The sequence below is a fragment of the Macrobrachium nipponense genome, chromosome 25, assembly GCF_015104395.2.
Source record: "Macrobrachium nipponense isolate FS-2020 chromosome 25, ASM1510439v2, whole genome shotgun sequence".
NCBI lineage: Eukaryota > Metazoa > Arthropoda > Malacostraca > Decapoda > Palaemonidae > Macrobrachium > Macrobrachium nipponense.
The window spans coordinates 64,210,233-64,237,384 of record NC_087214.1 but is presented as its reverse complement, the minus strand read 5'-3'; the positions used below and the strand labels follow the sequence as shown (position 1 = coordinate 64,237,384).

Here is a 27,152-nt window from a genome sequence, read left to right as displayed (position 1 = left end):
TACACTTTGTCTTAATAATATGTTCAAGTGGCTTTGCGATAGAATGAACTACTTTCTTTAACAAAATAGCAGGGACTCCATCCGGCCCTGCAGCAGCTCCATTTTTAATTGTTTTTCATTAATTGCCTGCACAATATCAGCTTCATTAATTTCTATGTCAGCTAAATATTCACTATTTTCGTCCCTTACTTCTATATCATTATCTTCATTATCTATTCTACGGGTGAATTCTCTCTTATATCGTTCTGCCAGTATGTTGCAAATTTCCGTTTTTTTCATTCGTTAATCTCCCTTCAATTCTCAGAGGGCCTATTTCTATTCTTCTTTTATCATCTTCTTCGCATATGAGTATAATAGTTTGGGGTTTGCTTGATATTTAATAGGGTTTTTTCTTCCAAGTCCCGTTTTTCATTTCTTTTGATTGTATAATCTTTTGTTCTGCATTTTCTATCTTACTTTTTAGTTTCTATAACTTTCCATGCATTTTTTTTCTTTTGCAAGACCTTTTTTTCCACTTTCTGATTTTCTGGAACAAGATCCTTCTGTCTCTTGGTATGCATGAATGATGTTTACTTTTCTTCTTCGGTATATATATCCACTATTTTCTCCAATATTTTTATATAATATCTCCGTATTTACCCTTATGTCATCACTTACGAAAATGTTATCCCAATCTTTGTTTAATTCTTCATTAATTTCTGACCATTTTTATATTTTTACTGTAGAAGTTGTATTTTCCATATCCTTTCCACTTTTTCATTTCTTGCTTATCTCTATTTTCACTTGCTTTGGAATGAACTGTTAATTCTATGACATTATGATCTGAAATACTCGCATTATAAACTATTATTTCTTTAAACATAATTCATCTCGTTCATAAACTACTAGGTCTAAAGTATTTTCCTTTCTTGTTGGCAGGTGATTTATTTTTGAATGTGTATTCTAGTAGCATATCTAATAGCTTTTCAAATTGCCTCTATCTTCTGCACTACTATTACTCTCTTTTTTATATGTATAAGTACAACCACAGTCTCCTATTCGTTCTTTCCATTCTACGAAAGGAAAGTTGAAGTCACCAGATAAGGAGAATAGTCCAGTCCTTGTGATTTTCTACATATATCATCCAATTTTTCTATTATTAAGTCAAACTCTTTAGTATTAGGAGGTCTATATATTACTATGTTCATCAATTTTTCAGATTCAAATTCTACCGCTATTAGTTCACATTCTGAGATTACTATATTTCTCATATATTTTTCCTTGTTTTTTTTCTTTCCCGCCCATATATTGCGGTTCCCCCTTGATTCCTATTTTTTCTATCTGATCTATAAGTTTGGAACCCTTTTATTTGATCATCATTCCCAGTCTCTTGGGAATACCAGGTTTCACTTATATTTCATTATATCTATTTTCTTTTCATTTTGGGTTAGTTCTTCTAAGTACTCTATTTTTTTTTTTGAGTTTACTCGTAACTAAACCCTGCGCATTCATCACTATGATGGTTTGCGTGTTTTCTCCTTCATTTAATATTGGTAGTAATAAGGATTTTCCCATGTCTCTTTCCTGTTCTGGTATGTTGTTCTTTTTTTCATTTCCAGAAATTCTGACATTAAAAAATCCAACTTTTCCATAATATTTGATCTTCCTTCATCATAATTATTCATTTTGTGTCTGAATCTGCAAATTTTCTCCGTTTCTGCCAATATCTCTTGGCAATAATAAATACAGTTATTAATCTTCCTTGAGTCGAATTTCGGAGACTGATGCTTTGAAAATTTTTGTGCTGACACCTACGGCCATATCTCAATTGGCTGTTTGCTTTTTCTCTTTCACCTGAATTATCTTGAGTTCTCTCTTTATTTGTTTTGTTCTTATTTTGGATTTTATTCTACTTGGGTTGGCTTATTTATTTGTATTATGATTCATGGCTACAGGGAGAGGAGGAAAGAGCGAGAGAGTGAGAACGGGCTAAATCGAAATGTAGGGGAAAGTAGAGAGAGAAAGAGAGAGAGAAGAGAGTGAAGAAGGGAATGAATTTTGTAGGAGGAAAGTAGAGAGAGAAAGCTGAGAGAGGAGAGTGAGAAAGGGAATGAATTGTAGGGGAAAAGTAGAGCAGAGGAAATAAAGAGAGAGAGCGAGAGTGTGCAAGGGGAACTGAATTGTAGGGGAAAGTTAGAGAGGAGGAAAGAGAGGAGAGAAGAGAGTTGAAGGGCAAGGGAAATGAATTGTAGGAGGGAAAGTTAGAGAGAGAAAGGAGAGAGAGGAGTGAAGGGAAGGGAATCGAATTGTAGAGGAAAGATATAGAGGAAAGAAAGAGAGAGAGAGAGGAGGGGATAGAGAGAAGGAAGGGAATGAATTGTAGGGGAAAAGTAGAGAGAGAAACGATAGACGAGAGGTGAGAAGGGAATGAATTGTAGGGGAAAGTAGAGAGAATAAATCGGGAGAGAGATGAGAGTGAGAAGGGAATGAATTGTAGGGGGGAAAGATAGAGAGAGAAAGAGGATCGAGAGAGAGAGAGAGAAAGGGATTGAATTGTAGAGGAAAGCTAGAGATGGAAAGACAAGAGGAGAAGAGAGAGTGAGAAGGGAAGGGATATGGAATTGTAGGGGAAACAGTAGAGAGAGGAAAGAATGATGGATGAGAGACATTGGAGAGAAGAGAGGGGAGAGAGAGAAGGGCGAAGAATTTGAATTATGTAGAGGAAAGTCAGATGAGAGAAAGAGAGAGACGAGAGCAGAGAGAGGAGTAAGGGAATGAATTGTAGTGGAAAGGTAGGAATGAGAGAAAGATTGAGAGAGAAGAGGGAGGAAGGGAAGGGAATTGAAATTGTAGAGGAAAGTATGAGAGAGAAGGGTATATGCAATTGTAGAGGAAAGTAGAGAGAGGAAACGAACGAGAGAGAGATGAGAGAAGGTGGGAATGAATTGTAGGGGAAAGTTAGTGAGAGAGAGAAAGAAGGAAGATTGAGGGAGAGAGAGAGAAGGGAATGAATTGTAGAGGAAAGTAGAGAGAGAAAGACGAGAGGAGAGAAGGGAAGGAATGAAATTGTAGGGGCAAAAGTTAGATAGAGAGGAAAGAGGAGAGACAGAGAGAGTGAGAGAAAGGGAATGAATTGTAGGGGAAAGTAGAGAGGAAAGGAAGAGAGAAGAGAAGAGATCGAGAAGGGAAGGGAATGGAATTGTAAGGGGAAAGTAGAGGAGAGAAATCAAGAAGAGAGACGAGAGAGTGAGAAGGGAATGATGAAAAGTTGTAGGGGCAACGTAAGAGAGAGAAAAGATAGGAGAGGAGAGAGATGGACGAGAGAGAAGGGGAATGGAATTGTTAACTTGTTCTAAAGAGGAAAAGTATATGAGAGAAAGAGGGGACGAGAGACAGGTGAGAATGGGAATGAATTGCTAGAGGAACGTTAGAGGATGAGAAAGAAGAGAGAGAGGTGAGAAGGGGAATGAATTGTAGGGGAAAAGCTAGAGAGAGAAAAGAGAGGAAGCGAGAGAGAGAAGGGAATGAATTTTTTGTAGAGGGAAAAGTAGAGTAGAGAAAGAGAGAAGACGGAGGTGAGGAGGGGAGGTGGAATGACATTGTAGAGGAAAGTTAGAGGACGAGAAAGAGTTGAGAAGGAGTCGAGAAGGGATATGGAATTGTAGGGGAAAGTTAGCAGAGAGAAAGATGAGAGCGATGTGAGAAGGGGAATGGAATTATTGTTAGAGGAAAGTACGACGAAGAGAAAAGGACGAAGAGGAGACCTTACCTTTACCTTACAGGACCTGACATCTTGTTCGGGTTGTTGCCCCAGGTCCCTCAGGTGGTGAGGCACCTCTAATGTCTTACCAGAGAGTTGCTAGTATATCTTACCGGTATATTTTGCATCTTCCTAAATCTTTGGTTTTTTTTTTTTTTTTGGATGGTCTGGGGTATGCAGTTTAGATATTTTTGTTCGAGCTTATTTCTTAAACCACATCTACGCTCACTCCTGATATAATTCCTCAGATGAAGGCTTGGCAACGCACTTGAAGAATAGGACGGCTGCATTATACGATGCTGTGGTGCGTAGTGGATAATGTCCTGTGTGCTTTCCTTATTTTGCCTGGCGTATAGTTTTGCGGGCATATTAATTCATTACCTCTGCTTGCTCTTTCTGAGATATTTTTAGTTCCAATGATTATTTCTTTTTCTGCTATTCCTTTCTATCTGTTTCCATGCCTGAATTATCATGTAGCGTTCTCTTCTCCTTTCTAGACTATATAATTTTAAGAATTGTAGTCTTTCCCAGTAGTCTAGGTCTTAACTTCTTCTATTCTAGCTGTAAAGGACCTTTGTACACTCTCTATTTGTGCAATATCCTTTTGATAGTGTGGGTACCATATCATATTGCATATTCAAGTGGACTACGAACATATGTTTTATAAAGCATAATCATGTGTTCAGCTTTTCTTGTTTTGAAGTGCCGTAACAACTCCCTTCCCATTTTGCTTTACATTTTGCCAACAGAGTTGCTATTTGATCATTGCATAACATGTTCCTATTCATCATCACACCAAGGTCTTTAACTGCTTCCTTATTTGTGATGGTCTCATTATTAGGTCCCTTATATGCATATAGCTTTCTTTCTCTGTCTCCATAATTTATTGATTCAAATTTATCAGAGTTAAATACCATCCTATTTACCTCTGCCCAATCATATACTTTGTTAAGGTCTCTTTGTAGAGCGTTCCTATCTTCATCACAAGTATTTCTCTACTTATTCTTGTGTCATCTGACGAAACTACTCACTACCGAATCCTTCACATTATTGTCTATGTCTTCAATCATAATAACAAACAGTATTGCAGCTAACACCGTACCTTGCGGCACACCGGATATTACCTTGACTTCATCCGATTTCTCGTCGTTTGCAATACTATCTGTTTTCTGTTGTGTAAAAATTCTTTTAACCAACTTCCTACTTTATCCACGATATTGTGTTTTCTAATTTTCTTCGCTAATATATTATGGTCCTACTTTATCAAAACTTTTGCAAAGTCTAAATAAACCACATCTGTTTCATTTCCGCTTTTCAATATTTTTTGAATATGTTCTCACGGTGGACTAACAGTTGGGTTTGTGTGTCTTTTTCCGGGTACGAAACCATGTTGTCCTTTATTAAACAAATTATTTTTTATTAAATGTTTCATAATATTTTTCTTCATTACCCCACCCTTTCATACACTTTCATAATATGTGATGTTAGACTCACAGGCCTATAATTACTTGCCTCTAGTCTTGATCCACTTTTTGAAAGTAGGGGTAATATATGCTAATTTATGCTCATCATAAATCTTGCCTGTATCTACACTTTTGTCTTAATAATATTGCAAGTGGCTTTGCGATAGAATGAACTACTTTCTTTAACAAAATAGCAGGAATTATCAGGCCCTGCAGCTGCAGCAGCTCCATTTTTAATTTCATTAATAGCCTGCATATCAGCTTCATTAATATCTATGTCAGCAAATATTCACCTATTTTCATCCCTTACTTCTATATCATTATCTTCATTATCTATTCTAGGGGTGAATTCTCTCTTATATCGTTCTGCCAGTATGTTGCAAATTTCCTTTCATTCGTTAATCTCCCTTCAATTCTCAGAGGGCCTATTTCTATTCTTCTTTTATTCATCTTCTTCGCATATGAGTATATAGTTTGGGGTTTTGCTTGATATTTAATAGGTTTTTTCTTCCAAGTCCCGTTTTTCATTTTCTTTTGATTGTATATCTTTTGTTCTGCATTTTCTATCTTACTTTTTAGTTCTATAACTTTCCATGCATTTTTTTGCTTTTGCAAGACCTTTTTTCCACTTTCTGATTTTCTGGAACAAGATCCTTCTGTCTCTTGGTATGCATGAATGAATGTTTACTTTTCTTCTTCGGTATATATTGTTCCACTATTTTCTCCAATATTTTATATAATATCTCCGAATGTTTACCCTTAATGTCAGTCACTTACGATAAAATGTTAGCCCATCTTTGTTTAATTTCTTCATTAAGGGTTTTCTGACCATTTTAATATTTTTACTGTAGAAGTTGTATTTTCCATCCCATCCTTCCCACTTTTCATTTCTTGCTTATCTCTATTTTCACTTGCTTTGGAATGAACTGTTAATTCTATGACATTATGGTCTGAAATATTCGCATTATAAACTATTAATTTCTTAACATAATTCATCTCGTTCACAAATACTAGGTCTAAAGTATTTTTCCTTTCCTTGTTGGCAGGTGATTTATTTGTTGAATGTTGTATTCTAGTAGCATATCTAATAGCTTTTCAAATTGCCTCTTATCTTCTGCACTACTATTACTCTCTTTGTTTATATATGTATAAGTAACACACAATCTCCTATTCGTTCTTTCCATTCTACGTAAAGAGGAAAGTTGAAGTCACCAGATAGGAGAATATTGTCCAGTCCTTGTGATTTCTACATATATCAATCCAATTTTTCAATTATTAAGTCAAACTCTTTAGTATTAGGAGGTCTATATTACTATGTTCATCAATTTTTCAGATTCAATTCTACCGCTATTAGTTCACATTCTGAGTTACTATATTTCTCATATATTTTTCCTTGTTTTTTTGTCTTTCCCATATATTGCGGTTCCTCCCTTGATTCTAATTTTTTCTCTATCTGATCTATAAGTTTGGAACCCTTTTATTTGATAATCATTCCCAGTCTCTTGGGAATACCATGTTTCACATTATATTCATTATATCTATTTTTTTCTTTTCATTTTGGGTTAGTTCTTCTAAGTACTCTATTTTTCTTTTTGAGTTACTCGTAACTAAAACCCTGCGCATTCTCATCACTATGATGGTTTGCGTGTTTTCTCCTTCATTTAATACTGGTAGTATAAGGATTTTCCCATGTCTCTTTCCTGTTCTGGTATGTTGTTCTTTTTTTTTCTTTTTTTCATTTCCAGAAATTCTGACATTAGAAATTGACGTAATTTGTCGAAAAATTATTTTTCCTTTTTTTCCTATATCAAACCTAGGTTGTCTAACAAAGGATATCCGCGGGAACGCGCCGCCGCTACCGCATACAAAGAGTTCAAACTTGAATCGCTGTACCAATGGGTCTGGGGTAACTGCGCGGGTGAGCCCGGGCCAGCTTGGGTAGGTCATTGTGATACCATTCTTTTGAGCCGTTAGAATACTTAGTCTAAACAGACACACTTTCAAAAGGGGGGCCATAACTCAAAGAGGGTGGATGGGAGGAGGGCCATTATCTGTTAGACAACCTAGGTTTGTATATAGGAAAAAATAATTTTTCGACAAAATTACTTTTGTTCCGACTAAGTACAAACGTCGGTTGTCTAACAAAGGAGACTCGAACTGAGGATGGGAAGGTGAGTGACCTGAATGTACCCTTTGAAGAGCCGCCAATAACTTCACACGACACCTGATGTTAACCCAGACCCCCTACTCCTCATGACACTTTACACGGTAAGGATTCAATAGGGGAGAACCCAAGGGGCTCCGGCTGTTGTCCTAACCTATGGTACTAATACTCACTCAGAGAGCTGTTCCTGAAGGATTCTTAGCCATCATTCTACTCTCCAGGTAAGTCAGTAGTGGCCAAGTCGTGTCATGGACAGTAACAGTCATACGTAGGATATTACCAGGAAAACTCACTCATACCCCTTACATTCGGCCAGACTTAGGCGGGAATTGCTGGGAGTGTGTGTGTGTGTATTTCCAAATTGAGGTACGCAGTGCGGGTGACCCACGCCTAGAGGATCTCTTGGGCTGCGACAATGGGGCCCAGAGAGAACACTTCTAGAGATTTGAACGTAACTTCTCGTAGGTAGAAGGAGGTGAAGGTGGTTTGACTCTTCCAGGTGCCTGCTCTCAATACCTGACCCACTGAGAGGTTCTTCCTGAAGAGCATAGAGGAGCCTATGCCCCTAACTTCGTGAGCCCTCACCTTTGGCATTGGTACTTCCTTGTTTTCGTAGGCCCTTCTTATAACCCTGTCCTGATCCAGAAGGAGATGGTATTCTTAGCCACCTCTTTCGGATGCTTGCCCGTGGCCACGAACAGCCGTTTCTTTTTGATAGCCGGTCTGAACTGTCTCGTCCTCTTGAGGTAGGCTTTCATGGCTCTGACCGGGCATAGAATCAGTTTCCTCTTTGTCAAAACCGGTAAAATCCCCCAAGGAAGAAGGTGGTAAAAGAGGAAAACATCTCCTCTGGCTTGTATGGGTCTTGAGTCTTGGCTACAAAGCCAGGGACAAACGAGAACCCCATCTCCCTCCAACGCCTGGTGTGTGACACTTCGTAGGACAGCGCGTGTAGTTCGCTGACCCTCTTCGAAGATGCCAGGGCTAAGAGGAAAAGGGTCTTCAAGGTGAGGTTCTTCAAGGAAGCTGAATGTAAGGGCTCATAGGGAGGACCTCTCAAGGATTCCAGGACTAGGCTACATCCCAGTGGGGAGTCCGTAGCTCTCTCGGGGGACAGGTCTTCCTAAAGTGCTTGAAGAGCAACAAATTTTCTGGAGATGCAGCGAGGTCCATGCCTTTCAACGCGAATACTTGATTTAAAGCCGCTCATATAACCCTCCATGCCGATATGGATAGTCGTTTATCCTTCCTGAGGTGGTGGAAAAAAAACTCCGCTAGTTGGATGGTGGCCTCGTTCTGGGGCAATGCCTTATCTTGACCACCAATCTTGAAACCGTCGCCACTTTCCCTGGTACAATCTGCCTGAGGAAGGTTTCACAGGATTGGCCATGGCCTCAGCTAACTGCCTGGAAAAACCTCTATCGCGGAGGATTTTGATGACAGTCTGAACCGTGAAGCGGAGGCCGACGGATTTGTGTAGCATCCTTTGTTGTTGGGTTGGGCGAGGAGATCTATTCTGTCTGGTAGGCTTACCGGGTCCTCTAACTGAAGATCCAGCACTTCTGGGAACCAGGGGGCTTCCGGCCACCAAGGAGCTACTAAGGTTACTCGCAGGTTCTGCGAGTAGCGAATCTTCTGAAGGATCTTCTGGAGGAGGGGGAAAGGCGGAAACGGCGTGGGTAAGCGTCCAGGTTCTTCCAATCTTTGCAGAGGGCATCCTGCATCCTCCCCCGCTGCCTGCGCGTCTGGAGTGGGGAGAAGAACACTGGCAGTTTCCTGTTCCAAGCGGTGGCAAGAGGTCTATCGACGGAGAGCCCCACCTCTTTATCAGGCCATCTGCTACTTCTTGATGGAGGGACCACTCTGTGTGATTATCGTCCCCTCCTGCTCAGATGGTCCGCCCAAAACATTTTTCTTGCCTGGAATATATCTTGCTTGAGGGTGATGTCCATTTCCTCTGCTAACTCCTGGATTTGTACTGCCAGGCGACAGAGATCCAGTGAGACTGTGCCCCCCCTGTTTGTTTAGATATGCCACCACCGTGGAGTTGTCTGACATTAGGCCCACCGTTTTTCCCTTGGCGAGTTGAGACAGGAAGTGCTGAAGGGAGAGGAAGACTGCCTTCAATTCCAAGACATTGATGTGAGCTGCTTTCTCTTCTTCCGACCACAGGCCGCTCACTTCTTCCTCCGTCAGGGTGCGCCCCCCACCCTTCTTTTGATGCATCCGTGAAGAGAAGAATCTCATGGGGTGGGGTTCTCGGACTGATGAGAGATGCCCCCTGGAGGTGGGAAGGCACCATCCACCACTCCAGGGACTTCCTTACTTCTTGGGAGAGAAGAATTTTGCTGGGTTGGGGTCCCCTTCCTGAGGAGACCATTGTTTCTTGAACAGCCACTGAACGCGGCCTCATACGCCTTCTGCTGTGAGGCACTAGTCTCTCTATTGAGGCCATGTGTCCTAAGATGGACTGGCAGAGTTTTGTCCGTGGGAGGGCTGGGCCCCAAAGCTCTCCGCACTTGAGAATACTAGGCCGGAGACCCTGTTCTCCGAGGGAAGGCCTTCATGAGGGATGAATCTAGTGTTCATTCCGAGGTACACCATCCTTTGTCTGGGAGTGAAATCCGACTTTGTCGACATTCACCACCACTCCCAGTTCCTGAACGAATGACAAAACTAGCTGAAGGTGCTCCGCACACTGCGCAGCCGTCTCGGCTAAGATGAGCCAATCGTCCAGGTAGCGGAGGAGACGGATGCCTCTTGCGTGTGCCCAAACTGACACTATCTTGAAGACCCTGGTGAACACCTGTGGGGCTGTGGCGAGGCCGAAGCACAGGCAGGTGAACTGCAGAGTCTTTCCCTTGCTGACAATCCTGAGGAATTTTCTGGAGGAGGGGTGAACAGGGACTTGGAGTAGGCATCTTGAAGGTCTATTGAGGCCATGAAGTCTCCCTCCCTGACACAAGCTCGAACGGAGTCTGCCGTTTCCATCCGAAACTTTGTCAGAGAAAAGGAACTTGTTGAGGGGTGAAAGGTCTATGACCGGCCTCCAACCCCCTGTTGCCTTTTCTACCAGGAAGAGTCTGAGTAGAACCCTGGACCTGGATTCCTGAACCTCTTCCAACGCCCCTTTCTGAAGTAGCTTGGATATTTCCTCCTCCAGGGCCCACGTCCGCGGTCCGAGTCCGGTCGATAGGAAGGACTTGGATGGGGTAGGGGATAGAGTGGGTGTAGAACTGGAAGGGAAGACGGTAGCCTGACTTGATAACCTGCAGGGTCCAATCTTCCGCTCCTGCTTGCTGCCACACTTGCCAACTGGCAGCCCAAGCAACCCCCACCCCCTACTTCCGCTGACGGGCAGAATCTGGCTAGAATTTCTTGCGGGGACCTCCCTTTCTTCTGTTGCCCTTTCTGCTTCCGCTCCTTTGATGGAAAGGGACGAGTCCTTGTTCTCCCTGAATGGAACTTGTCCTTCCCGACGACACAGAGTAAGGTTTCTTTTCTCCTCTCGCCTACTGCGGGAAAAGCCGGTCTCTGCGCTTCTCTTACCTGTTGGCTAATCTGTGGTGCTGGCCGTGGTCTATGGCCCGGGGTTGCGGATTGGAGAGAGCCCTAGATTGGAGAGATCGCTCCTTCTTCTCCGCTGCCTGCGAACTTCTTCCGCAGGAATAAGTTTCTTTCTGGAACAGCGGGTTTTTCCGTAAGTCCGGGAGGAGGTCTTCACCACCCAACCCCCTGGCGATTTGGCCTCCTTGAAGGCATTCCTCTCCTCTTTTCACCTCCATATTAGCCACAGGACCGCTAAGTAAGTTGTCTGCTTGTTGCGAGAGTGTCTTGATCCCACACTGCATGAACGAAGACAAGTTCTGCTGCTGCTGAGGCTGGAGCTCGGGGTAAGAACTGCGGAAGTGCTGCCAGTAGACGTTCCATCACGAATTCGTAGCGAGGGCCAGAGCTAGAGCGCGAATGAGTCCTTCGGTTTTCTGAGGGAGAGAGGCAAGAGGTGCTTTTTCTGAAGGGCGTCCAGACTGACATCTAAGAGATCTGCAAGGTCCCTGGAATATGCAGACTCCCATTAGTTTGTCACCTGTTGGCCTATAATACCTGCTGGCCCCCTGAGCAGGGATAGGAAGCCACCTCTGTTTCTCAGATACCCTAGTTGGTGAAGTCGTGGCTTCTCGGGACGCTCTAGCCATGGGCTAGCCTAACCTGGTTGCTCCAGGGGAGGCTGACCTGAGGGGGGCTGTGAATTCTTCAGGTTGAGCACCTTATGCACCTCTGACTGAAACTCCTGGTTCAGTTCCTCAGTTTCTGTTAGGCCATTGGCGCTTCTAATCAACGACAGAATCTGGGTTGTAAATGATAAGGGGCTCGGGCTCCGCAGGTGAGCTAGTCTGACTGCCGTCCGAATCGGGGTCAGATCGGGCTCCCCCTCGGAGCATGAATCGGGCTCGGAATCAGAGTCAGAACTGTCACCCAAATCTGGAAACAGTTCCTCTGACTTCTTTTCCAAAAGGAACTTCTCCTGGCTTCTTCCATCCTAGCAGCTCGGCCCCTCTGACTGGTGTTCTTCTTCTCCACTTGCTGGGAACCTCCTTTTTGGAGCTTAAGTAGTCTCCACCGCCTGTTTTGACCAGGTTCGCAATGTCCAGTGCGGGAGTGAGGACCTGGGCCCCCACTGTACCTAGGCTAACTGATGGAGGTGGTGCGGAGGTACTAGCTCATGCCTAGGCTTAGCTTTTTCGGGCATCAAACGCTGGCCACTGGTCTCTCAGCGCGACCTAGGCCTTGCGGCATCGAAAGGTCGCCATTGATGCTCCTCCTCCGAGCGTTGTGGCTGGCTGGCTTCTTTGCGTCGGGTTGCCGCAACTTCTGGAGGGAGGGGGCGCTCCGGCTCCCTGCGAGTTGGGTCCCGGTTTCCGGGTCTCCTAGCACTGCCCTCAGGATGGGATGGGTGAGGCATCAGGTCCGTCACCGGATCCCGCTCCTGGGCTGGACCTGATTGTGCCCGAGAGGAACAGGGGTTGGTTACCTTGGCACCCCGGCTGTGTCCTCGGGTACTGCTATGGTATCATACCACTAGATAGTTATCGGCCTTTAGGCCTTAGGCGGGAACAAGCTTCTCGGTTGCAAAGACCCCTTCTTGTTACGCTTCGAGGCAGGAACATGGATCCCAGCCCCTAGGGTCCGCTTTCTTTCCTCTTACCTGCTTTCCTAGCCCCCGACGACGAAGGTTTTCTTTAGCCTAAGTTTCTTGGAAGGACACTATGGCTCACTAACTAGGTCCCCCGTTAATAAGGAGGAAGGATTACTAGGCCCTAGTGTTCTCCAATTGGTCACTATCCCCCCTCACACACGTCCTTAGGCCCCACAGTAGTCGGCCTAGGCCTAGGCTTATCGGCATCAACATTAGCGTCACTGAAAACACTCCATGCGCCTCATAATAGAGCCTCCACTGATCATTATTCCACTGCGCACAGGTTGAAGACGATGCATCAGGGGAACATTCAAAACCCCTACAAGCAATACACCACAGATGAGGATCCGAGGTTGGCGAAGGCAAAGATGTACCGCAACGCATGCCATCGGAAACACACACACAAATCCTCCCCGAAAAACCCAAAAAACCCACCATAGATCCGCCTTCCATACTTACAGGGAAGTTAGGATGCTAGGTAATACTAAAGGATAAATAAAAGGATAGGAAAAGGGCACTGGGGAAGCACTCAAGCACAGATTGTCAAAGATATATCACGATAAAGAAAGACTACAGTCGCGGTCATGCGTTGTTTATCTCAAGTCGGGTCAATGGCGGAAGGAGTAGGTGTTGACACGACGGCGCTACGCGAAAAGAATGGTATCACAATGACCTACCCAAGCTGGCCCGGGCTCACCCCGCGCAGTTACCCCAGACCCAGGTACAGCGATTCAAGTTTGAACTCTTTGTATGCGGTAGCGGCGGCGCGTTCCCGCGGATATCCTTTTGTTAGACAACCGACGGTTTGTACTTAGTCGGAACAAATCCAACTTTTCCATAATATTTGATCTTCCTTCATCATAATTATTCATTTTGGTCGAATCTGCAATTTTCCTCCGTTTCTGCAATATCCTCTTGCATAATAATACAGTTATTATCTCTTGAGTAGAATTTCGGAGCTGATGTTTTGAAATTTTTTGCTGACACCTCTGCCATATCTCATTGGTGGTTTGCTTTTCTCTTTTACCTGATATTCTTGATTTCTCTTCTTTATTTGTTTCTTCTTATTTTGGATTTTATTACTTGGTTGGTTATTTATTTGATTATGATTCATGGCTACAGGGTGCATATATTTGCATTTTTTTGTCGAACTTACATCCTTTTCCTTCTTTTAGGTTTTTACATATTTTTGGATGCAGATCTCTGCAATCATCCCCATATCCATCTAAGTATGCACATTTACCATATATTTCATAGTTTTGACATATCTTAGGATGTTTGTAGTAACATCTTTCTCCAAATCTGCAATTCCCTCTTTTCAAAAGGTTGCAGATTTTGTCTTTCTTGTCTATTTTTTCCTCTTTCCCGTCATTGTATAGATCTGGGTAGAGCCTCTTCGGGATTTGCTTTTCTGTTGTCATATCGTAATTTTTTATTTCTTCGTAGGTATGGCTGCTTTATTGCCTCATATGTAGTATCAATGAGTATCTCTGCATCCATACTTTTATCTTGTTCTTTGTTTTCCTTATTTTTTTCTGTCATTTCATTTTTGTTTACTTCTCTTCCGTTTTCCTCTTCTTCTTCTTCTTCTTCTTCCTCTTCCTCTTCTTCTTCATCCTCAACTATTTGTACATTCAATCTTGATTTAATAACATTGTCTATCCATGATAGACATGTTGAACAAAAAAATTCTTGTATCTTTTCTCAAATCTTGTATTACCTCAGCACACTGTGGATGGGTCGGAATGTTGCATGCAGCACATTTTCTGATTAGGTTTTGTGGATTGACTATGCTATACCAAACCTTACACAGTTTGCATGCTTTTGGCATTCTTTTTCCTATGCATCAATTAGGATATTCACAAGATTCACCTATTCATTTTCTTTGTCGGAATATGTTGGTTTATATGTATATTTTCTTTATGAGTCTTGACCACTTGGATTTTATTTGGAACTTCTTCAAGTATTTTCAAGATGTTTTCATTAGATTTGTTTCCAGTTTGAAGGATTATATCCTTCTAATATATCTATGAATGCTTTTGTATCTTTTTGGTTAGGACTGTTGCTGATTTCATAGATGAGAAATGCCAGTTCCCTTCCTGCTACCTCATCGTATTGCGAATCTGCTAGACACGCCAAATTACGCCACCTCTTCCCGCAGTGGAACTTACTGCCATCTTGTCTGATTTATAGTATTACACTTGATAAACTAACTTAGAAGACGCTTTATCCTCCACTATTTTCACACTAATCTTATCACCGATAGTTCACGAACACTTCTAGATATTTCTCAAATTCTAGTCGTATGTTAAACTTGTGATATCTGTTGATTAATCTGACTTCACGCGGGTACGACTCACCAAGCAAGATGGCTACTTACGAGCGTGAGAAGGGAATGAATTGTAGAGGAAAGTAAGAGGAGAGAGAGAGAGAGAGAGTGAGAGGAAGTGAATTGAATTGAGAGAAAGTAGGGAGAATTGTAGAGAGAGAGAGAGAGAGAGTGAGAAGGGAATGTAATCTTGAGGAGGTAAAGAGAGAGAAAGAGAAGAGAGAGAGAGTGAGAAGGGAATGAATTGTGAGGAAAGTAGAGAGAAAGAGAGAGAGAGAGAGTGAGAGGGAATGAGTAGAGGAAAGAGAGAGAAGAGAGAGAGAGAGAATGATGTGAAGAGGAATGATATTGTAGAGAAGTAAGAGGAGAGAGAGAGAGAGAGAAGAGTGAGAAGGGAATGAATTGTAGAGGAAAGTGAGAGAGAGAGAGAGAGAGAGATGAGAAGGAATGATGTGAAGAAGTAGAAAGAGAGAGAGAGAGAGATGAGAAGGGAATGAATGTAGAGAAAGTAGAGAGAGAAAAGAGAGAGAGATGAGAATGAAGTAAGATGAAGAGAAGTAGAGAGAGAGAGAGAGAGAGAGAAGTGAGAATGAATTGTAGGGGAAGTAGAGAGAGAAAGAGAGAGAGAGAGTGAGAAGGGAATGAATTTGTAGAGAGAGAGAGAGAAAGAGAGAGAGAATGTTGAGCTAAGAGAGAAATTGTAGAGAAAGTAGAGAGAGAGAGAGAGAGAGAGTGAGAAGGAATGAATTGTAGAGGAAAGTAGAGAGAGAAAGAGAGAGAGAGTGAGAGGGAAATGAATTGTGAAAATAGTGTAGTAGAGGAAAAGAGAGAGAGAGATGAGGAGAAGGAATGAATTGTAGAGGAAAGTAGAGAGAGAAAGAGAGAGAGAGAGAGTGAGAAGGGAATGAATTGTAGAGGAAAGTAGAGAGAGAAAGAGAAGAGAGAGAGTGAGAAGGGAATGAATTGTAGAGTAAAGTAAGAGAGAGAGAGAGAGCGAGAGATGAGAAGGGAATGAATGAGAAGGAATGAAGAGAAAGAGAGAGAGAGGAGAGTTGTAGAATTGTAGAGGAAAGAGTTAAAGAGAGAGAGAGAGAGAGAGGAAAAAAAGGGAAAGAGAAAGGAAAGAGAGAGATGAGAGATGAGAGAGAGGTTGGGGGAAGAAGAGGGGAAAGAGAGAGGTGAGAGAGAGTAGAGATGAGAGAGATTGAGAGAGTAGAGAGAGATGAGGAGAGATTGTAGAAGAAGGGAATGAAATTAGAGTAGAGAAAGAGAGAGAGAGAGAGAGAGAGTGAAGATGAATGAGAAGTAGGAGAAAGTAGAGAGAGAAAGAGAGAGAGAGGAGAAAGGGTGAATTGTAGAGTAGAGAGAGAAAGAGAGAGAGAGAGTGAGAAGGAAGATTGTAGAGAAAGTAGAGAGAGAGAGAGAGAGTGAGAGGGAAGTGAAGAAGGGTTGAATGAATTGTAGGAAAGTAGAGAGAGAAAGAGAGAGAGAGAGAGAGATGGAATGAATTGTTAGAGGGAAAAGTAGAGAGAGAAGAGTGAGAGAGTGAAGAAGGGAATGAATTGTAGAGGAAAGTAGAGAGAGAAAGAGAGAAGAGAGAGAGAAGGGAATGAATGTTAGAGGAAAGGTAGATAGAGAAAGAGAGAGTAGAGTGAGAAGGGATTGTTAGAGGAAAAGAGAGGGAAAAGAGAGAGAGAGAGAGGAGAGGGAATGAGTAGAGAGTAGAGAGAGAGAGAGAGAGAGAGAGTGAGAAGGGAAGAATTGTAGAGGAAAGTAAGAGAGGAAAAGTAGAGAGAGAGAGAGAGAGAGAAGAGAAGGGGAAAAAAGTAGATGAGAGAGAGAGTAGAGAGAAGAAGAGAGGAAATAGAGAAAGAGAGAGAGAGAGAGTGAGAAGGGAATGAATTGTAGAGGAAAGTAGAGGAGAGAAAGAGAGAGAGAGAGAAGTAAGATTGTAGAGGAAAGAGAGAGAGAAAGAGAGAGAGTGATGAGTGTAGAAGGGAATAGAAGTAGTAGAGAGAGAGAGAGAGAGAGAGAGAGAGGAGAAGGGAATGAATTGTAGAGGAAAGTAGAGAGAGAAGAGAGAGAGAGAGAGAAGGGAGAAGGAGGAAGAGAGAGTGAAAGAAGAGTTGAGAGTGTGAGAAGGGAATGAGTTGAGAGGTAGAGAGAGAAAGAGAGAGACCTTACAGACCTTACAGACCTTACATCTTGTTCGGGTTGCCCAGGTCCCTCAGTGTGAGGGCACCTCTAATGCTACCAGAGAGTTGCTAGTACATCTTCCGGTATATTTTGCATCTTCCAATCTTGGATGGTCTGGGATGCAGTTTAGATATTTGTCGAGCTTATTCTTAAACACATCTACGCTCACTCCTGATATATTCCTCAGATGAGCTGGCAACGCATTGAATAGACGCTGCATTATCGATGCTGGTGCGTAGTGGATTAATGTCCTGTGTGCTTTCCTTATTTTTCCTGGTATATTTTTGGGCACTATTAATCTACCTCTGCTTGCTCTTTCTGATATTTTTAGTTCCATGATATTTTCTGCTATTCCTTCTATCTGTTTCCATGCCTGAATTATCATGTAGCGTTCTCTTCTTATTTCCAGACTATAATTTTAAGAATTGTAGTCTTTCCCAGTAGTCTAGGTCCTTAACTTCTTCTATTCTAGCTGTAAAGGACCTTTGTACACTCTCTATTTGTGCAATATCCTTTTGATAGTGTGGGTACCATATCATATTGCAATATTCAAGTGGACTACGACTATGTTTTATAAAGCATAAATCATGTGTTCAGCTTTTTCTTTGTTTGAAAGTGCCGTAACAACATTCCCATTTTTGCTTTACATTTTGCCAACAGAGTTGCTATTTGATCATTGCATAACATGTTCCTATTCATCATCACACCAAGGTCTTTAACTGCTTCCATTATTTGTGATGGTCTCATTATTAGGTCCCTTATATGCATATAGCTTTCTTTCTCTGTCTCCATAATTTATTGATTCAAATTTATCAGAGTTAAATACCATCCTATTTACCTCTGCCCAATCATATACTTTGTTAAGGTCTCTTTGTAGAGCGTTCCTATCTTCATCACAAGTAATTTCTCTACGTTATTCTTGTGTCATCTGCGAAACTACTCACTACCGAATCCTTAACATTATTGTCTATGTCTTCAATCATAATAACAAACAGTATTGCAGCTAACACCGTACCTTGCGGCACACCGGATATTACCTTGGCTTCATCCGATTTCTCGTCGTTTGCAATAACTATCTGTTTTTCTGTTTTGTGTAAAAATTCTTTTAACCATCTTCCTACTTTATCCACGATATTGTGTTTTCTAATTTTCTTCGCTAATATATTATGGTCTACTTTATCAAAAGCTTTTGCAAAGTCTAAATAACCACATCTGTTTCATTTCCGCTTTTCATATTTTTGAATATGTTTTCACGGTGGACTAACAGTTGGGTTTGTGTACTTTTTTCCGGGTACGAAACCATGTTGTCCTTTATTAAACAAATTATTTTTTATTAAATGTTTCATAATATTTTTCTTCATTACCTTTCATACACTTTCATTATATGTGATGTTAGACTCACAGGCCTATAATTACTTGCCTCTAGTCTTGATCCACTTTTGAAAGTAGGGGTAATATACGCTAATTTGTGCTCATCATATATGCTTGCCTATCTACACTTTGTCTTAATAATATTGGCAAGTGGCTTTGCGATAGAATGAACTACTTTCTTTAACAAAATAGCAGGAATTCCATCAGGCCCTGCAGCAGCTCCATTTTTAATTTCATTAATAGCCTGCACAATATCAGCTTCATTAATATCTATGTCAGCTAAATATTCACTATTTTCATCCCCTTACTTCTATATCATTTATCTTCATTATCTATTCTAGGGGTGAATTCTCTCTTATATCGTTCTGCCAGTAGTTGCAAACATTTCCTTTTTTTCATTCGTTAATCTCCCTTCAATTCTCAGAGGGCTATTTCTCTATTCTTCTTTTATTCATCTTCTTCGCATATGAGTATAATAGTTTGGGGTTTTGCTTGATATTTAATAGGGTTTTTCTTCCAAGTCCCGTTTTCATTTTCTTTTGATTGTATAATCTTTTTTCCTGCATTTTCTATCTTACTTTTTAGTTCTATAACTTTCCATGCATTTTTTCTTTTGCAAGACCTTTTTTCCACTTTCTGATTTTCTGGAACAAGATTCTTCTGTCTCTGGTATGCATGAATGAATGTTTTCTTTTCTTCTTCGGTATATATTTTTCCACTATTATCTCCAATATTTTATATAATATCTCCGTATTTACCCTTATGTCATCACTTACGAAAATGTATATCAATCTTTGTTTAATTCTTCATTAATTTCTGACCATTTTATATTTTTACTGTAGAAGTTGTATTTTCCATATCCTTCCCACACTTTTTCATTTCTTGCTTATCTTTATTTTCACTTGCTTTGGAATGAACTGTTAATTCTATGACATTATGGTCTGAAATACTCGCATTATAAACTATTATTTCTTTAACATAATTCATCTCGTTCACAAATACTAGGTCTAAAGTATTTTTTTCCTTTCTTGTTGGCAGGTGATTTATTTGTTGAATGTTTATTTTGTAGTAGCCATAATCTAATAGCTTTTCAAATTGCCTCTTATCTTCTGCACTACTATTACTCTCTTTTTTATATGTATAAGTACAACCACAATCTCCTCATTCGTTCGTTCTTTCCATTCTACGAAAGGAAAGTTGAAGTCACCAGATAGGAGAATAGTCCAGTCCTTGTGATTTCTACATATTATCATCCAATTTTTTTCAATTATTAAGTCAAACTCTTTAGTATTAAGGAGGTCTATATATTTACTATGTTCATCAATTAATTTTTCAGATTCAAATTCTACCGCTATTAGTTCACATTCTGAGTTACTATATTTCTCATATATTTTTCCTTGTTTTTTGTCTTTCCCATATATTGCGGTTCCCCCTTGATTCCTATTTTTTCTATCTGATCTATAAGTTTGGAACCCTTTTATTTGATCATCATTCCCAGTCTCTTGGGAAATACCAGGTTTCACTTATATTCATTATATCTATTTCTTTTCATTTTGGGTTAGTTCTTCTAAGTACTCTATTTTTCTTTTTCTTTTTGAGTTACTCGTAACTAAACCCTGCGCATTTCATCACTATGATGGTTTGCGTGTTTTCTCCTTCATTTAATACTGATAGTAATAAGGAGGTTTTCCCATGTCTCTTTCCTGTTCTGGTATGTTGTTCTTTTTTCATTTCCAGAAATTCTGACATTAAAAAATCCAACTTTTCCATAATATTTGATCTTCCTTCATCATAATTATTCATTTTGTGTCTGAATCTGCAATTTTCCTCCGTTTCTGCAATATCTTGCATAATAAATACAGTTATTATCTCTTGAGTAGAATTTCGGAGCTGATGCTTTGAAATTCTTTGCTGACACCTCTGCATATCTCATTGGTGGTTTGCTTTTCTCTTTTACCTGATATTCTTGATTTCTCTCTTTATTTGGTTTCTTTCTTATTTTGGATTTTATTACTTGGTTGGTTATTTATTTGATTATGATTCATGGCTACAGGGTGCATATATTTGCATTTTTGTCGAACTTACATCCTTTTCCTTCTTTTAGGTTTTTTACATATTTTGTTTTGGATGCAGATCTCTGCAATCATCCCCATATCCATCTAAGTATGCACATTTACCGCATATATTTCATAGTTTTGACATATCTTAGGATGTTTGTAGTACATCTTTCTCCAAATCTGCCAATTCCCTCTTTTCAAAAGGTTGCAGATTTTGTCTTTCTTGTCTTTTTTTTTTTTCCTCTTTCCCGTCATTGTATAGATCTGGGTAGAGCCTCTTCGGGATTTGCTTTTCTGTTGTCATATCGTAATTTATTTCTTCGTAGGTATGCTGCTTATTGCCTCATATGTAGTATCAATGAGTATCTCTGCATCCATACTTTTATCTTGTTCTTTGTTTTCCTTATTTTTTTCTGTCATTCATTTTTGTTTTACTTCTCTTCCGTTTTCCTCTTCTTTCTTTTTCTTCCTTCTTCTTCCTCTTCCTCTTTTCTTTTCAATCCTCAACTATTTGTGGTACATTCAATTTTTTTTTTTTTTTTTTTTTTTTTTTTTTTTTTCTTGATTTAATAACATGTCTATCCATGATAGACATGCTTTGAACAAAAAATTCTTGTATCTTTTCTCAAATCTTGTATTACCTCAGCACACTGTGGATGGGTCGGAATGTTGCATGCAGCACATTTTCTGATTAGGTTTTGTGGATTGACTATGCTATACCAAACCTTACACAGTTTGCATGCTTTTGGCATTCTTTTTCCTAATGCATCAATTAGTATATTCACAAGATTCACCTTATTCAGTTTCTTTGTCGGAATATGTTGGTTTATGTATATTTTCTTTATGAGTCTCTTGAACCCACTTGGTTGATTTTATTTGGAACTTCTTCAATTATTTTCAAGATGTTTTCATTAGATTTGTTCCAGTTTGAAGGATTGATATCCTTCTAATATATCTATGAATGTCTTTTGGTATTCTTTTTTGGTTAGGACTGTTGCTGATTTCATAGATGAGAAATGCCAGTTCCCTTCCTGCTACCTCATCGTATTGCGAATCTGCTAGACACGCCAAATTACGCCACCTTTTCCCGCAGTTGGAACTTACTGCCATCTTGTTCTGATTTATAGTATTACACTTGATAAACTAACTTAGAAGACGCTTTATCCTACTATTTTCACACTAATCTTATCACCGATAGTTCACGAACACTTCTAGATATTTCTCAAATTCTAGTCGTATGTTAAACTTGTGATATCTGTTGATTATTGTGACTTCACGCGGGTACGTCTCACCAAGCAAGATGGCTACTACGAGAGAGAGAGAGAAGGGAATGAATTGTAGAGGAAAGTAGAGAGAGAAAGAGAGAGAGAGAGAGTGAGAAGGGAATGAATTGTAGAGGGAAAGTAGAGAGAGAAAGAGAGAGAGAGTGAGAAGGGAATGAATTGTAGAGGAAAGTAGAGAGAGAAAGAGAGAGAGAGAGATGAGAAGGGAATGAATTGTAGAGGAAAGTAGAGAGAGAAAGAGAGAGAGAGTGAGAAGGGAATGAATTGTAGGGGAAAGTAGAGAGAGAAAGAGAGAGAGAGAGAGTGAGAAGGGAATGAATTGTAGAGGAAAGTAGAGAGAGAAAGAGAGAGAGAGAGAGAAGAGGAAGAAGGTGAATTGTAGAGGAAAGTAGAGAGAGAAAGAGAGCGCGAGAGTGAGAAGGGAATGAATTGTAGAGGAAAGTAGAGAGAGAAAGAGAGAGAGAGAGAGTGAGAAGGGAATGAATTGTAGAGGAAAGTAGAGAGAGAAAGAGAGAGAGAGAGAGAAGGGAATTAATTGTAGAGGAAAGTAGAGAGAGAAAGAGAGAGAGAGTGAGAAGGGAATGAATTGTAGGGGAAAGTAGAGAGAGAAAGAGAGAGAGAGAGTGAGAAGGGAATGAATTGTAGAGGAAAGTAGAGAGAGAAAGAGAGAGAGAGAGAGAGAAGGGAATGAATTGTAGAGGAAAGTAGAGAGAGAAAGAGAGAGAGAGAGAGTGAGAAGGGAATGAATTGTAGAGGAAAGTAGAGAGAGAAAGAGAGAGAGAGAGTGAGAAGGGAATGAATTGTAGAGGAAAGTAGAGAGAGAGAGAGAGAGAAGGGAATGAATTGTAGAGGAAAGTAGAGAGAGAGAGAGAGTGAGAAGGGAATGAATTGTAGAGGAAAGTAGAGAGAGTAAGAGAGAGAGAGAGAGAAGGGAATGAATTGTAGAGGAAAGTAGAGAGAGAAAGAGAGAGAGAGAGAGAGAGAAGGGAATGAATTGTAGAGGAAAGTAGAGAGAGAAAGAGAGAGAGAGAGAGTGAGAAGGGAATGAATTGTAGAGGAAAGTAGGAGAGAGAGAGAGAGAGAGAGAAGGGAATGAATTGTAGAGGAAAGTAGAGAGAGAAAGAGAGAGAGAGAGAGAGAGAGTGAGAAGGGAATGAATTGTAGAGGAAAGTATAGAGAGAAAGAGAGAGAGAGAGAGAAGGGAATGAATTGTAGAGGAAAGTAGAGAGAGAAAGAGAGAGAGAGAGAGAGTGAGAAGGGAATGGAATTGTAGAGGAAAGTAGAGAGAGAAAAGAGAGAGAGAGAGAGTGAGAAGGGAATGAATTGTAGAGAAAGTAGAGAGAAAGAGAGACCTACCTTACAGACCTTACATCTTGTTCGGGTTGCCCCAGGTCCCTCAGTGTGAGGCACCTCTAATGTCTACCAGAGAGTTGCTAGTACATCTTCCGGTATATTTTGCATCTTCCAATCTTGGATGGTCTGGGATGCAGTTTAGATATTTGTCGAGCTTATTCTTAAACACATCTACGCTCACTCCTGATATATTCCTCAGATGAGCTGGCAACGCATTGAATAGACGCTGCATTATCGATGCTGGTGCGTAGTGGATTAATGTCCTGTGTGCTTTCCTTATTTTTCCTGGTATATTTTTGGGCACTATTAATCTACCTCTGCTTGCTCTTTCTGATATTTTTAGTTCCATGATATTTTCTGCTATTCCTTCTATCTGTTTCCATGCCTGAATTATCATGTAGCGTTCTCTTCTCCTTTCCAGACTATATAATTTTAAGAATTGTAGTCTTTCCCAGTAGTCTAGGTCCTTAACTTCTTCTATTCTAGCTGTAAAGGACCTTTGTACACTCTCTATTTGTGCAATATCCTTTTGATAGTGTGGGTACCATATCTATTGCAATATTCAATGGTGGACTACGACATATGTTTTATAAACAGATAATCATGTGTTCAGCTTTCTTGTTTTGAAGTGCCGTAACAACATTCCCATTTTTGCTTTACTTTTGCCAACAGAGTTGTTATTTGATCATTGCATAACATGTTCCTATTCATCATAACACCAAGGTCTTTAACTGCTTCCTTATTTGTGATGGTCTCATTATTAGGTCCCTTATATGCATATAGCTTTCTTTCTCTGTCTCCATAATTTATTGATTCAAATTTATCAGAGTTAAATACCATCCTATTTACCTCTGCCCAATCATATACTTTGTTAAGGTCTCTTTGTAGAGCGTTCCTATCTTCATCACAAGTAATTTCTCTACTTATTCTTGTGTCATCTGCGAAACTACTCACTACCGATCCGTAACATTATGTCTATGTATTTCAATCATAATAACAAACAGTATTGCAGCTAACACCGTACCTTGCGGCACACCGGATTTATTACTTGGTTGGCTTCATCCGATTTCTCGTCGTTTGCAATAACTATCTGTTTTCTGTGTGTAAAAATTCTTTTAACCATCTTCCTACTTTATCCACGATATTGTGTTTTCTAATTTTCTTCGCTAATATATTATGGTCTACTTTATCAAAAGCTTTTGCAAAGTCTAAATAAACCACATCTGTTTCATTGCCGCTTTCATATTTTTGAATATGTTTTCACGGTGGACTAACAGTTGGGTTTGTACTTTTTCCGGGTACGAAACCATGTTGTCCTCCTTTATTAAACAAATTATTTTTTATTAAATGTTTCATAATATTTTTCTTCATTACCTTTCATACACTTTCATTATATGTGATGTAGACTCACAGGCCTATAATTACTTGCCTCTAGTCTTGATCACTTTGAAAGTAGGGTAATATACGCTAATTTTTGTGCTCATCATATATCTTGCCTGTATCTACACTTTGTCTTAATAATATTGCAAGTGGCTTTGCGATAGAATGAACTACTTTCTTTAACAAAATAGCAGGAATTCCATCAGGCCCTGCAGCAGCTCCATTTTAATTTCATTAATAGCCTGCACAATATCAGCTTCATTAATATCTATGTCAGCTAAATATTCACTATTTTCATCCCTCCCACTTCTATATCATTATCTTCATTATCTATTCTAGGGGTGAATTCTCTCTTATATCGTTCTGCCAGTATGTTGCAAATTTCCCTTTTTTCATTCGTTAATCTCCCTTCAATTCTCAGAGGGCCTATTTCTATTCTTCTTTTATTCATCTTCTTCGCATATGAGTATAATAGTTTGGGGTTTTGCTTGATATTTAATAGGGTTTTTTCTTCCAAGTCCCGTTTTTCATTTTCGTTTTTTTGATTGTATAATCTTTTTTTTCTGCATTTTGTTTTCTATCTTACTTTTTAGTTCTATAACTTTCCATGCATTTTTTTTCTTTTGCAAGACCTTTTTTTCCACTTTCTGATTTTCTGGAACAAGATTCTTCTGTCTCTTGGTATGCATGATGATGTTTTCTTTTCTTCTTCGGTATATATTTTTCCACTATTATCTCCAATATTTTATATAATATCTCCGTATTTACCCTTATGTCATCACTTACGAAAATGTTATCCCAATCTTTGTTTAATTCTTCATTAATTTCTGACCATTTTATATTTTTACTGTAGAAGTTGTATTTTCCATATCCTTCCCACTTTTTCATTCTTGCTTATCTCTGTTTTCACTTGCTTTGGAATGAACTGTTAATTCTATGACATTATGGTCTGAAATACTCGCATTATAAACTATTTCTTTAACATAATTCATCTCGTTCACAAATACTAGGTCTAAAGTATTTTCCTTCTTGTTGGCAGGTGATTTATTTGTTGAATGTTGTATTCTAGTAGCATATCTAATAGCTTTTCAAATTGCCTCTTATCTTCTGCACTACTATTACTCTCTTTTTTATATGTATAAGTACAACCACAATCTCCTATTCGTTCTTTCCATTCTACGAAAGGAAAGTTGAAGTCACCAGATAGGAGAATAGTCAGTCCTTGTGATTTCTACATATCATCATAATTTTTCCAATTTTTCAATTATTAAGTCAAACTCTTTAGTATTAGGAGGTCTATATATTACTATGTTCATCAATTTTCAGATTCAAATTCTAACCGCTATTAGTTCACATTCTGAGTTTACTATATTTCTCATATATTTTTCCTTGTTTTGTCTTTCCCATATATTGCGGTTCCCCCTTGATTCCTATTTTTTCTATCTGATCTATAAGTTTGGAACCCTTTTATTTGATCATCATTCCCAGTCTCTTGGGAATACCAGGTTTCACTTATATTCATTATATCTATTTTCTTTTCATTTTGGGTTAGTTCTTCTAAGTACTCTATTTTTCTTTTTGAGTTACTCGTAACTAAACCCTGCGCATTCATCACTATGATGGTTTTGCGTGTTTTCTCCTTCATTTAATACTGATAGTAATAAGGATTTCACCATGTCTCTTTCCTGTTCTGGTATGTTGTTTTTTTCTTTTTTTATTCCAGAAATTCTGACATTAAAAAATCCAACTTTTCCATAATATTTGATTCTTCTTAATCATAATTATTCATTTTGTGTCTGAATCTGCAATTTTCTCCGTTTCTGCAATATCCTCTTGCATAATAAATACAGTTATTATCTCTTGAGTAGAATTTCGGAGCTGATGCTTTGAAATTCTTTGCTGACACCTCTGCATATCTCATTGGTGGCTTTGCTTTTCTCTTTTACCTGATATTCTTGATTTCTCTCTTTATTTGTTTCTTTCTTTATTTTGGATTTTATTACTTGGTTGGTTATTTATTTGATTATGATTCATGGCTACAGGGTGCTATATTTGCATTTTTTGTCGAACTTACATCCTTTTCCTTCTTTTAGGTTTTTACATATTTTTGGATGCAGATCTCTGCAATCATCCCATATCCATCTAAGTATGCACATTTACCATATATTTCATAGTTTTGACATATCTTAGGATGTTGTAGTAACATCTTTCTCCAAATCTGCAATTCCCTCTTTTTCAAAGGTTGCAGATTTTGTCTTCTTGTCTATTTTTTCCTCTTTCCCGTCATTGTATAGATCTGGGTAGAGCCTCTTCGGGATTTGCTTTTCTGTTGTCATATCGTAATTTATTTCTTCGTAGGTATGCTGCTTTATTGCCTCATATGTAGTATCATGAGTATCTCTGCATCCATACTTTTATCTTGTTCTTTGTTTTCCTTATTTTTTTCTGTCATTTCATTTTTGTTTACTTCTCTTCCGTTTTCCTCTTCTTCTTTTTCTTCTTCTTCTTCCTCTTCCTCTTCTTCTTCATCCTCAACTATTTGTAGACATTCAATCTTGATTTAATACATTGTCTATCCATGATAGACATGTTGAACAAAAAATTCTTGTATCTTTTCTCA

At 39.6% G+C, this 27,152-nt stretch overlaps 1 protein-coding gene across 1 annotated transcript in view; it reads left to right on the top strand.

Annotated features, from left to right (window-relative positions):
• The window catches only part of LOC135199467 (voltage-gated potassium channel subunit beta-2-like), a 250,409-nt gene that overhangs the window by 178,245 nt on the left and 45,012 nt on the right, over window positions 1-27,152 (top strand). Inside the window, exon 6 of the mRNA XM_064227554.1 lies at window positions 726-730. Within this exon, the coding sequence (XP_064083624.1) occupies window positions 726-730 (5 nt within the window). The remainder of the gene's footprint in view (window positions 1-725; window positions 731-27,152) is intronic.